Source organism: Aplysia californica, unplaced genomic scaffold, assembly GCF_000002075.1.
Source record: "Aplysia californica isolate F4 #8 unplaced genomic scaffold, AplCal3.0 scaffold00581, whole genome shotgun sequence".
Classification (NCBI taxonomy): Eukaryota; Metazoa; Mollusca; class Gastropoda; order Aplysiida; family Aplysiidae; genus Aplysia; species Aplysia californica.
In genome coordinates, this window is record NW_004797851.1 from 336,839 (window position 1) to 351,078 (window position 14,240).

General features: G+C 40.1%; 1 protein-coding gene across 1 annotated transcript in view; it reads right to left on the minus strand.

Annotated features, from left to right (window-relative positions):
• LOC101855520 (GATA zinc finger domain-containing protein 14) overlaps positions 1-14,240 on the minus strand; it is a 48,624-nt gene that overhangs the window by 6,740 nt on the left and 27,644 nt on the right. The window contains exons 3-5 of the mRNA XM_035972114.1: positions 11,167-12,214; positions 2,941-3,126; positions 1,870-2,026 (exon numbers count right to left, since the gene is read on the minus strand). Of these exons, the coding sequence (XP_035828007.1) occupies positions 1,870-2,026; positions 2,941-3,126; positions 11,167-12,214 (1,391 nt within the window). The remainder of the gene's footprint in view (positions 1-1,869; positions 2,027-2,940; positions 3,127-11,166; positions 12,215-14,240) is intronic.

Here is a 14,240-nt window from a genome sequence, read left to right on the forward strand (position 1 = left end):
TAACAAGAGGGGCCACTTCTCTCTTTGAGGCAATTAAAAAAGTGTCCTCAAAATTCGGTGGCGCCCTCTTCGCAAAAGCGCACCTTTTGCGAACAGAGTTATCCTTCTTGAGTTTTAAAAATCTGGTGAAACTAGCAAGTTTTTTAATGAATTTCGGAAGAACGCTTTTTTTAATGGTTACGCTGACAAAAAAAAATCTTCCGGAGGAAAGGGTGATTGTTTTCTTCGTTTAATTTGACTTTAGAATGAAAGGCGAGAGGTCATTAAAATTTTTAAAAACCTAAAACTCCGCACTGAACGAACCCGAATTGCTGATGAACAGCAGTCGATCTGCGCACGCAAGGAGGTGCTATTCCTATTCTTCTTCTGGAAAAACGAAAGAGAGCTTCAAAACAGAGTGCAGCGCCATCTGAGGCAAAGAGCGAACTTCCTGCGGACACTTTTTTGACTGAGTGGCCCATCTTGTTATTTACTCTCTTTGGTTTGATGCCCATCATCGGTTTTTCTGAACTCCTTTGTCAAATTCTTTTTCGTGCTACTGGGAACAACGTCAACAGGTCTTAGATTAGAATCTAGATCTAGAGCATAGCGCCTGACCATGCCCAAAAGAAAACGACGTCCTACAGTTTTAACCTCTCGCCCTCGCAAAAGTCGGGGTGGTCTAGAACAACAACAAAATGATGGAGACTCTCTAGATCTAAATCTCCCAAAAGCAATGTTAATGCACCGATCATTCCTTTCATCGAAAGGGGGCCCAGCTAGTATTATAAATTATATTGTATGTGCGTGTGTGTTTAGAGAGAGAGTGTGATAGACAGAGAGGGTGAGAGAGAGAGAGAGAGAGAGAGAGAGAGAGAGAGAGAGAGAGAGAGAGAGCGCTTTTGCGCCCATAACCACAAACAACTTTCCTCTCAAACTAAATAACAAATAAACATGTAATACACAAAGTTGGTTCAGTTGGAGGGATAGATTAACCCCATTAACACGCGCGGTACACAAGGCTACTCAGATACATAAAAAGACAGAAACAACAAAGTTAAGATACGATCAATTTTGATGTAGCAGGTCTGCTTTCTTTCATTTTGTTCTCCTTTGTTTCTTATTCGTCAATTTTATGCATGCTTCAGTCTACCTGTCTTCAGATCGCCTTATCCATTTCCATGCTTTCGAGAAACAAGATTTCAACCAAATGAAAGGTTGAAGAGTGAAAGAAAACTACCTGTAAGCTTTTATTATCATATAAATAAAATATTATGACTCTTCTTATTATTGTTTGCAACAAGATCAAATGTAACATTAAATTAAGGTGTCAACGACAAAACCTAAAACAAATTGAAACATGCACTGTGGAGTCCGCTTAAACCGAACGTGTTTGAGCCTAAAACAGCAGTGAATCGAAAGAAAATTAAATCCACGATTAATTTCCCCCCTTGTGTTTGGGCGAATTCTCTAAACCGAAAACACGGTTAAACGGATGGAAATCCAGCGGTCCTTACAGATTTCAGTTTAAGCTAATATCAATATCACTGTACTTGTAACAAAAACAGACAAAGGAAGAAAAAAAACCTACTATGAAGCTCAAGCAATGGTGCTGTTGTTGTTGTTATTGTTGTTGTTATTGTTGTTGTTGTTGTTATTGTTGTTGTTGTTGTTGTTGCTGTTGCTGTTGCTGTTGCTGTTGTTGTTGTTGTTGTTGTTGTTGAGTAGAGAGGAGAACATTGACACCATAACGGCCATTCAGTGCAAGAGAAAGTAAGACAGACACAGACAGGAAAAAACAGAGGGAAAGTAAAGAAGTAGGACCTACCAGTGGCGCCGTCCAACCGCCCACTTGTCACAAACAAGGGGGAAAAAATGTAAATTACGAACCCTGAATACAGACTGATCCTTTCCATCTCCACCTTTAAACTTGGCGCGGAAAAGTGAGCCAAGAGCCAGATTGGAAAATGACGTCATCAAATCAGGCGGTGTGCTGACGTCATAAACAGCATCAGCAAGAGAGGTGTTGTAGTGGTCAGCACATAACCTGTGTAAATAAAAAGTGGGCTTCTGATTTCTTTTTTTCTTCGTCTCTGACTATTGTTTCGTATAATAATAATAGCGTTTGCTCGTTGTTTTAAGGTTGAAAATTAAAAATATCCATTGCATTGTGTATCTGGTTTTGTTTCTTTCGGTTTGATCATTATTGTTTTTTCAAATGCTATTTATTTTTTTAATGCAGGTGGGTATTGAAATGTAGAGGTTGGGAAGCAAAACGTAAAGTAAGTAATGAAGACAGAAGCTATACCTTTGCTTTAGGGTCGGACTTCATAAGCCGTTTTTACATTATTGTTCCGTTTATCATGTTATGTTGTGTAAAATAAATAAATCAGAATTAAATTTAACATTGGTCTCTGTGGTGAAATTTATTTTACAAAGGTGCACCATGTTATATTATGAAATACATAGATACGGTACATGTGCATAAATACACCGATTCATAGATATATACCTACCAAAACGTACTGAAACATATAGATGTACTACAAGCACGCCATTGCTGGTTACCACTGAGCAGTGTCTTGCTTGTTGCTGGGTTTTTTGTGGGGGTTTTGTTTTGGGGTTTTCTTTTTAGCTAGCTATATTGTGTCTTTCAGAAGGACTCACCCTTGATTACCTACCTGAAAGACGTGTCATCGACGTATGCTTGACACTGCAAGCCTGGACTCGCTAACCACTCAAGTGCTGGTGATTTTAAAGAGATTCTAATACAACCAGAACTGTTTTCTAATTATAATTCCAGGAGAAAATCCAACATAAGACAAAACAAAACAAAGCAAAGTTGCAAAGTTGATAAGTTCATCTCTCCCCTCCCCTCTCCCAACACCCCCCCCCCCCTCCCCCCACCTCCACCCCTTTACCCTCCGATTAAAACTGGAATACATAATTGAAATCACCTACTTGCATTCTTTTATCTTCTTCAAACCGGTCTTTGCCGTGGTACACGATTCTGATTTTTTCACAAGAGTCTGCAACTTGTTCAGCGTGGTACCGCCCTTGACTGGAGCCTGTGCTAAGTTCTCAGGATAGATCACCCAACCAGACTCATCCTTTCTAAGTTTTTCTGGCCACATTGTCATAATGGTACTGGGGAATAAATGAAAGACATAGTAATATACATACATACATACATTATATATTATATGCAGTATGTATAATGGCGGTCAAAAGAAATGTACCAGACTGATTTTGATGCTAGCAAACTGACGAATTTGCTGGAAAGAACTGATGAATGAATATTGAATGTTTATAAATAAAACGCAGCAAAACGATTATTGGATCTTAACAAAAAAACAAGCACGTACACGCATGTGGCTAAAAGGAAAAAGACAACAACAACAAAAAGAAAAACATCGACAGAATAATGGTAATTTCGTGCTGCGAAAAAGAAAGACTAACAGACAGACAGAAAAGACAGAGGGAAGGTAAGCAAATTGGACCTGCCAAAAGCGCCCTCCAACCACTCGCGGAGTTTAAATTTGAGTAAAGAGGAGCACATCGACACAGCAACGGTCTTAATAATAATACAAGAAAGAAACACGACATAAACAGCAGAGGGAAAGGCGTTCTATTAAAGTGCCCTTTCGGGGAAGAGAGGAAGGCCTTGGAAATGGCTATTGACCGAAACGACAAACAATGTGATGCATCCAACTCGGTCGCTATCTTCGCTGTTCGCCAATCGCTAGGCATGGCACTCGTAGGAACATTACCATCTCTCTACTAAATGCAACTACGCATAAATAATACAGCAAGTGGATCCCAGGTCACTGCGAGATCCTCGACAAACACCTCGCTGACTGCAATGCCAAACAGGCAACAGCGCTGCCAGGCCCAGGCCGCCAAATTGCGTATGGAAGTTCGTGCGCTTAGATAAAACTGATTACAAAAGACCTTCTTATATCCCACATGCGGACGAAGGAAATATACGGGGCAATATACTTAGAATGGGAGGCACAAATTAAGTCCTGCGGCGGCCAGTCAGTACTGGCAAAAATCAGGATTGGTCAATTCTCTGGGCTGCGGGCCTACAAAAATATTATAGACAAAACATCAGAACCCATATGTCCATTATGCAGCGAGGAGTCCCAAGATTTGGAGTATTGGCTGCAGAGATGCCCCGTGATGCCCCGTCATGGGGGTCCGGCGGTGGCATCTCTTTGGGGAGAATTCAGGGAGGTTGGACTGCCTCATCCGATACCAAAGAGAGGCGGTGGCCCTGGTGAAGAGCACATTCTTCGGGGCTCCAAACAATTCGAAGGGATATGCTCCCACACACACACACACGCGCACACACACACACACACACACACACACACACACACACACACAAACACACACACACACATACACACACACAAGACAACAACAACAACTACAAAAACAACAACAGCAAAAACAACAACAGCAAAACAGCAAAAATAACAACAGCAAAAACAACAACAGCAAAAACAACATGCGGCTAGGTTAAAAAAAAAGACGAGACAAAAACGTTTTGGTCACGTACGTGAACAAAATCACCACATCACCTGCCTATTTCAGTGAGTAAAATTCGAGAAACGTTTACTCAATTCTGTGGAATTTGAGTTTGTTTGTTTGCTTGCTTGTTTGTTTGTTTGAGTAAATAGCAGCACAGACCAGACCATCAATGATTTATTTATAGAGGCACCAGCCATCCATGTCCAGGTGCTGTTTTAGAAAAGAGAAGCACATTGACACAAAAATGGTAATTTAGTGCTGCGAAAAAGAAAGACAGACAGAAACAACAGGTAATGGTAATAATAGTGCAGGGACGAAACACGACAGATAGACAGACACAACAGAAGGAAAAAAAGAAATGGAGCATACCAGTGGCGCCATCCGACCATCCACAAATTGTTGTGGTTTTAGTTTCAGTTTTAGTAATAGTAGGTTTGCTTTCTCTTGCAACACAAATAGCTCACATAAGCGACGAAAATTAGATGTGTTACTATAAAGTAACATACACAACAAGATGGAGCCGAGATATGGACGTGAGTTTGTCTTGTTTTTTGTTGTTGTTGTTTTTTGGGGGGGTTTTACAGAAAAGGAAGAAAAAATCTACACCAGAGCACCCATCAACCGCCACACCAAAAAGGATTAAAACGGGAACTCAACAACAACAACAAACAAGCAAACATACAAACAAACAACAACAACAAAGTAAATGCCGTCGTATTTTACTTACGGAGAGAGATAAAGAGAGAGAGAGAGAGAGAGAGAGAGAGAGAGAGAGAGAGAGAGAGAGAGAGAGAGAGAAAAACGATTTGTTTGTTTCGTTAGTTTGAGAAAAGAGTAGCACATCGACACAATAATGGTCATTTAGTGCTGGGAAAAGGAAAAAATAAGACAGGCAGACAGACAGAAACAACAGAGGAAAAATAAGGAAGTAAAACCTACCAGTGGCGCCCTCCAACCATCAATTGCAGACTAGCAGAGGATGGAAACCTTACAAACGATAACTTTCAGCAATCCAACTGGAGCTATACCAATAGATAAACTTATAAACGTACAAAAATATGGAACAATTTGAAACGTTAGGATTTTATTAAGAAAGCTTCAAGTTTGAGAACTTTGTAGAAAAAAATTCAAAGTGTTCTATTTATTAATGTCGTATTGTTAACAGCCCAGTAGAGTTGAAAGCGCTATATATTTTGGCATACAAAAGACCATGAGTCTCATTAGACATGACCCTACCCATACCACCTTTTCAGAACTAACACTGGTCTTTACAGCTAAAGTGACTGTATACCATGTCCTTTAACCTTCTATTCAATATTATTTTCGTTGCTCGTATTTCGAGATTCATTTATCTTTAACTCGTTTTCAGCTCAGTTGAGTTAACGATGCTGTAATATTTCCTTTTCGGCCATCAAAAGCCATGAGTCTCTTAAGTTATAACTCTCTCATAATACCGTTTTGATACTAATACTGGTCTTTACAGCTAAAGAGATAGTAATCCTTGTACAGTAAGCTCCCATTTAACCTAATTTTCGTTGCCCGTATTCTAAGTTTTGCCTACTTTATGACTCATATTGTAGGCCTAATAATTATAATTGTAAATTGTGTTTTAACCTAAACAACATATAAATAATTTAGATCAATTAGGATTAGGGCTTCTTTGATATTGCCTGCCAGTGTCAACTCAGGCAGAGTATTATAATAAGTGGATGGTTCACAGGGTGCTCTTTGGTCTTTTTTTTCCTATCAAACGTCTATCGTCCTTATCCATCCTCCTTCTTTTTTTTCACCTGCTGCTCTCTTGAGATAATATATCTAACCTTTGGCACGTACTAGTGTAAGCCACATTTTGTTAGTTTTGCAGGAGAGATGTTTAAAGATTTGGGAGATTTTAACCATCCTATTGTGGCGTTTATTATCCGATCCTGCTCTTAATATTTTGACATAACGTGTGTGGGCCAACTATTTTTCAATTGGCTAGAAGTATCTTTGTGACATTGAAAAAATTGTGTAGGAAGTGCGGTAAAACACTTTTAAGGCGACCTTTCAACTAAGAAAAAAAACTTTAAGAGAGGGATACAACAATTACCCACATGACAGAATGAGATAGTCGATTCAACAAACAACTTCCTACGAGGGAATCGAAACCGACGTTTGGTTTGTGGTGCAGTGGTTAGGGGTTTCCCTATCGCATGCAGGAAACCCGACTTCGATTCCTGAGAGGGGAGAATTTTTTATCGAGTATCTCGGTCCTTCTGTTGAGATGTTGAATCCCTCTCATCCAGGGTTGGTCCTGACAGACACGGGTCCGAATCCTGCCCCCTTAAATGATCTAATTTATTGTGTCGATAAGGGGCGTAAAAACAACCAACATTTTTTTAAAGGAATCGAACCGTGAATTCTGTGAGCGATGGCAAACAGTCTGACCAACAAGCCACAGCTGACTCATATCGCCCACGTCAGGAACAGAGAGATTCTTAGAGTGAAAATCGTACACCACCACCACAATCACCTCCCAGTGAATCATCTTACGAAAAGCCACGGAACATTAATTTACGCAGTTCCTCCTGATTCTGAATCATCTACATTCCTCTGATTTCAGCACATACTTATCCGATCGTCCCGTGGGCTTGAATCATAATGATATTACGTGAGGCATCATGGAAAAATCAGGTGCCAGTAAATAATAACGAAGTCGAGGAACCGGCATTTTTTCGCCGCAGTTTGGCAATAATTATCAAGATTAAGGTTTTTGTCTCAACATCTTTTATGTCCATACATTCCTGTGTGGATTCTTCTGAAAAGCGTTGATTACAGGTACAATAAAAGTATACTTTTTCGTTTCCAAAGACTCTATCAGGCTATGGAAGTCATCAACCTTTTTCGGCCATTTTCTCGCTTAATTTACTCTTGAAACTAGGCGCTCCTCCCCGCCTTCAATCGCAAATATCCCGACTTCAATTCAAGAGAGAAGGTTTTTTTTTCCTTGAAAGCAGGAAAAATGAACAAGCTTTTAAATGACACCAATATACCCAAAAATTTACGAGCGCCTGATTACATGGCGTCGGAACACAATATGCTATCCTTGACCGGCCTCTGTCCTGACTGCTGCTCTTTGCTGTCTATTTTTTTTTTAAACTTCGCTGCGATTATGCGCACTAAGAAGGCATAAATACAGGGCAAAAAACCAATCGGGTCATAGGTGAGAGCTCGCAACTCTTTCCTCCTTGTCCGTCTTGTGGTTCTTTAAAGACAAAAGGTGCACTTCACAACGAAATGGAATTAAGTTGATTTTAATATAACAAATAATGCAGTATCTTCAAAATCAAAAAGTTGATGACCTGAAGGCAAAGGGCCCAACGAAGTAATAAAAATGTGTCGCATACTACGTAAAATTCAGTTGCATCGCACGTTGAAGAACCAGCAGTCGACTATCCCTGATATCTAGCAGGGGAATGCAAAGGAGGAGAAGATAATATACATTTATGGGTCGTCCTACATTAAACGTTATTATCTTTCTCTGTCAGTGGGATACGACCTTTGGTTAAGAGTAAATCAACAGACAACCTCTTCAAAAGACAAAGTCAAAACTTGAATGAATGCCAGGTCAAGAATGCAGCACTAGTCATGACCTGTGTAATTGTTCATCGATTACTCAACGTCAGCATGGGTCCCTTGGCTTGTGTTACGATATCTTAGACCATGCACTCTAACGTAATTCCGGTTCACTATGGAGGGAATCTGGATCGTTTGACTCAACCTAGAGCTAGATGAAGGTTGACGGAGAAAAGGTGATTCTCGTGGTATAGAGGTTACGGTGTTCGCCTCTCATTCAATACGTCATGACTTCCAAACCTGACAACAACGGAAAATTTTCTGCTCTAAAATTTTCTCTTTTTGCCTAACGTTCTGCTCTCTAGCCATGTTCTATCGGCTGCTTTCGTCACCAGTTGCTGCCACCACCCCCTCGCCTCCTTTGCCCCTGCCTCTGGGCTCCTGATTCTTTCTGCAGCCTTTCTATCGGCTGCTCCCCTTCGTCACCAGTTTACCCTCTCCTCTTGGCTTCTGAATCTTTCTGCAGCCTTTTTTACTTCTACTCCTTTGCTTCTTCTTACCGCTGCCTTTCAGCCACACCGCTGACCTTAACGTAGGAATAATTCAACACCTAAACTTCTAGAATTAGGTCGAAAAAAAATCGGAAGTCCCGGGTGCAAATTGCGCGCGTTAAAGATCCCTTGGTGGTCCTCAAATTGGTAAGAGTGGGCTTAGGCTAGCATCCAGGCAAAATTCAAAATGAATACCAAACTGAAAATGTTTAATCTATCCCTTCGTTTAAGAGTAAATCAAGTAAAGACGACCTCTTCAAAAGACAAAGTCAAAACGTGTACGAATGTCAGGTCAAGAATGCAGGCCCAGTCATGACCTGTGTAATCTCTCTGTACTTACTCAACGTCAGCATAGACCCATTGGCTTGCATTGGATCTAAGACCGAGCATTTTAACATAATTCCGGCTCACTATCGACGGCATATTTAATTGACTCCACCTGAAGTCAAAAGGTTAAAGGGAGAAATATGTAGACTATGCCGTAAGCACTTGACTCTAGGTAGGCCTGCGTTTTGCCCTACATTTTATTTCTCATGGTGAGCACGCCTCGCAAAGTTGGTTTGGTTTGGGGTTTTGTTTCCTTTTCAATAGAGTTCATAAAATAGTGTCCATGGCAGTGCATTCTAAAGTATCATAATTCAAGTCTATGCATGTGCCTCAGCTAGTTATCCATTAAACAGATCTAAGATCAAGTTTGTTCAGTGCCACTTATCTGTCTGTATATCCAACCCGACAAGAACCTTCCAACGAAATCTTTCCGAACCAGTTCATTAAAATGTGCACCGTGTTTTAGTAGATATTTTTTAACCTCAGTCTACACCTCTGCAAACGTTCATTTACAATGTACACCTCTAGTATTTCGTAGACAGTGTCAACAGCACTGACACCAAATGCTGAGAAATGTAATTATAAGAACGAAGAACGGTATGTATGTATAAATTAAAATCAACTGCGACAAGGAGTTAAAAGTACTCGAAGATAACTGATACCATAACGACGAAGATAATATTATAGGGAACACAAAAATAATGGATGAAAGCATAACTGTTTGGTATCACTGAGTTCTAAGGCGATTTAGCATGATTAATGCAAACTCGCAAAGTAAGGATCGCAAGGACATACAATAGTATATTAAACTGATGCTTATCGATACTAGAGCACAAACAAACCACTTCAAATATCCACCATATCAACAAATATGGGGACAAAATCAAAACAACAAGAAAAACAAAAACAACATGAACAACCACTATTTTTGTTTTGTTTGTTTGCTTGAGTAAAGAGAAACACGTGGACACAAAAAAAATTGACGTTTAGTTCTTGGGAAACATTAGACAGACAGACAGACAGACAGACAGACAGACAGACAGACAGACAGACAGACAGACAGACAGACAGACAGACAGACAGACAGAAACAATAGAAGGAAAGGAAAGAAGTAGGACCTACCACAGGCGCCCTTCAACTACCTGCTGAACAACAATGACAACAGAAGCGATAATACAGATAGTGGTTACGCTGCAGGGAGTCAAAGGAAGACGGAAGAAACGAAATAAGAGACAGACGGCAAAATCGTAGGGCTTATCAGATTTGCCCCGTATCCTTCAGCAGCAATAACATCTACAACAACAACAACAACAACAACAACAACAACAACAACAACAACAACAACAACAGCAACAACAACAACAGAAACAACAACAACAAAAAAGACAACGACAACGACAACGATGTTGAAAATCAGACAACTATAGCCACGACAAAAACAATACTACCACCACAAAACAAACACATTTTTCAGGGTGAGACAAATATTTAGATTCTACTTTAGTTTTAGTAAGAGGTCTACGGCTCTTGCAACTGAATAAGGTCATATAAGTGCCGAAGATCAGAGTTGCTACGCAAGAGAAACCAACTTTAAAAAATAAAGAAAGAGAAATGTGTTTGTTTGTTGGAGTGACGGGAAGAATATCGACACTACAATGGATATTTAGTGCTAGGAAAAAGAAAGACAGATAGACAGAAGCAACAGAGGGAAAGTAAAAAAAAGTAGGATTTGCAAGTTACCCCCTCCAACTACCCGCATGGAGGAGAGATAAGGACGACAGATGTTTGATAGAAAAGAAGGGGGAAACCACACTAGAGCATCAGTCAACCATCAAAGACGAATTATTTTTTATTTTTTAATACACTTTAACGATTACTCACTCTCCCTTATCCAAATTCCTGGGTTGAAATTCCTCCAACGCCTTCATCGCGTAGGAGAGATAAGACAACATATTTAAGTTTGATCGGGGGGAAAAAGAGCAAAACACCCCAGAGTACTGTAGGCCTATCCATCAACCACCCAGGACGAATATTTAACGGTAACTCACTTTTCCTTATCCAAATTCCTGGTTTAAAATTTCTCCAAAGCCTCCACTGCGTAGGAGAGATAAGGACAACATATTCAAGTTTGATAGGCAAGAAGGAGCAAAACACAGCACAGTTGGCTTACGCGCCAACCACCCAGGACGAATTATCAAATGATTTAACCATTACTCACTTGCCCTTCTCCAAATTCCTGGTGTGAAATTCCTCCAACGCCTCCACGGCCCGGCTCATCTTGCCCACGTCCGGGACGCCCGCCTTCCCGTAGACAGCCGCCTCAGCCAAACAGTGCAGCACCATCAGAGTCCCTAAGGCATTCACGTCCGGCACCGAGTACGTCTTATCAGCACGGAAACTCGTCTCCTCCTCACAGCCGTGGAAGTTGTCTTTTACGTAAGAAGGGAATAGGCCCAGAATGGAGGCATATTTTACCCCTCCATCTTTCCCCCCAGCTGCTTGGAATTGTTGGGTCACGTCGGATTGTAACTCCCACACCTTTTGGTACAAGGTGCTCAACAATGTCTTTACCGACTCGTCCAGTTTGCCGTTTTTCGACGAGCCGACGACGAGACCGGTGAATTTGCTCGTTGCTGAGCGTCGACGCCTCTGTTGATTTGTTATTTTTGTTTTTCCCTTTCCCCTATTAACTTCTTTCTTCTGTTTATCCCGAAATCTGCCATCAGAAAGTGCAACATTTTTCTCAACGTCTTCAGTCAAATATAATAATGTGCTATCAGTTTCTATTCCATCTTCTAAAAGTCCATTATTTCCAACATTGCTACCAGAAAGTAAGCTATTTCCATGCGTATATTTTTTAGCTAATTTTCTCACATATGGCATCTTTTCTTCTACCTCCTCCCGAAAGCCTTCGTCAGGAGGCTGAACTTTTGAGAAAAGCTCACTGTCGGCAACATTTGTGGTTGGTTGCGAGGAGGTGGCGTTTTTCGTCCACATGAGAAACAGCAAAGACTGGAAGTCCCCCGATGGTTGGACTCTCTTTGGTTCTTTCGGATCTGCTTCTGCACCTGTTTGCGATGCTTGACCTGCCTCTCTTTGTCGGTGGGCTTCGGCATTTTGAACGTTGCTGTTATCTTGTAAGCGATAGTCAGGATGATGGTTGGTATCCTTGGACCGTACAATTTTGTCGACAGCCGTGCCGTCGTTTGGCGCTTCCTCTAGTAGGTTTGCATCTGTCCTTTGCACGTGTGAAAACGAGTGTGATCCTGAAAAGAAGGAGAGTAGTATCGTATTATGAGAGTTTTTGTTTGATCGTTTGTTTGTTTGTTTGTTCGTTCGTTTGTTTGTTTAAGTAAATAGAAGCACATCGAGACACTAACGATCACTTAATGCTGGGAAAAATAATACAGACAGACCGAAACAGCAAAGGGGAGGTAAAGAACCTACAAGTTGAGTTGCCGAACCAACTGCAACATTAGGATCATCTAATAGATATTTAATAGAATATTACAAAGCATATAATGAAGAAAACGTCCAGAAATAATAATAATAATAATAATAATAATAATAATAATAATAATAATAATAATAATAATAATAGTAATAGTAATAATAATAATAATAATAATAATAATAATAATAATAATAATAATAATAATAATAATAATAAAAATGATGATAATGATGATGATGATGATGATGATGATGATGATGATGATGATGATGATGATGATGATGATGATGATGATGATGATGATGATGATGATGATGATGATAATAATAATAATTTCTACTCTGAGAAGAAACTATAGTGGTCACCCTCCGCTGGAGATGTCTGTTTATACTTTTGCATGAGTAAATAGAAGCATTTCATAACAGTGGTGGTCATTTAGTGGTGGAGAAAAGTAAGATAAACGGCAGAAACAAACAAAGGAAAGGAAAGAAGAATAACCTTTCAATAAAGCCTACCAACCAGCCGCACTGCACGAGGAAAAATAAGACCAAGAAATAATAACCACGAAAAAAACACTGAAGAAGAAATAGAAGAAAATTAGCAGCAAAGAAATTCTTGAAACACAAGACACAACATGACTCACTGAAGTGGACTATGTAGGGGTTGTTGTTGTTTTTTGTATTACACACTCAGTGCAAGAAATAGTTTGAGGAAAACATCCTAGCACGATAGAAGCGTCAATCAATATCACAGAACTTAATTTGTCGACTAAGGCAGCACAACACTATTAACAGCTACGATCGTACTATAGTCACAGTGCCAACTACTTATAGTTTGAGGAAAACCAAGAAAACTTACCGACAACACAAAATGTAACATTTCACTTGAAACTAAAATACCGGATCGCTACCAAACCGCAGCTTACAAATGAACGATCCTCGTGTAGATGCTACTTGTCTAGCTGGAGCCTATAGATTAATATTCCTCATTAGGATTCTACTTGACTAGCTGAATCCTAAAGGCTTTGCCCCTAGCTGTGTGAACAGGCGTGGCTTGCACTTCTCCCATCTTCCAACTCTACAATGTCATTAGCATGATACGGGTATACGAAACGTTATGTCGTACTTGAATGTGTTCAACCGTAACGTTTCACACGTGGCTTTAAAAAGTAGAGACTGTGTTCAGAAACAGTGTTGAAACAAGGGTGATCTGTGGGGGCACAAATGCACAAAGAACGAGAAACCAATATTTATGCACACACAGAAAACACAAAGCATACACATGCACGCACTCGCGCGCAAGCACCACGCACACACACACACACACACACACACACACACATAAGAAACAACGCCCACATCCTCCCTCCTGAAACCTGACGCCACAGATGTGCGTTTTGAAAATATTGCTGGAAGATGTCTGTTTATACTTTTGCATGAGTAAAGAAAAGCATTTCATAACAGTGGTGGTCATTTAGTGGTGGAGAAAAGTAAGATAAACGGCAGAAACAAAGGAAAGGAAAGAAGAATAACCTTTCAATAAAGCCTACCAACCAGCCGCACTGGACGAGGAAAAATAAGACCCAGAACTAATAACCAAAAAAGAAAACCATTCAAGAAGAAATAGAAGAAAATAGCATCAAAGACATTCATAAAACACAAGACACAATATGACTCTCTAAAGTGGACTATGTTGGGGGGTTTTTTTTTCTTGTATTACACACTCAGTGCAACAAATAGCTGGAGGAAAACATCCTAGCATGATAGAAGCGTCAATCAATATCACAGAACTTAATTTGTCGACTAAGGCAGCACAACACTATTAATAGCTACGATCGT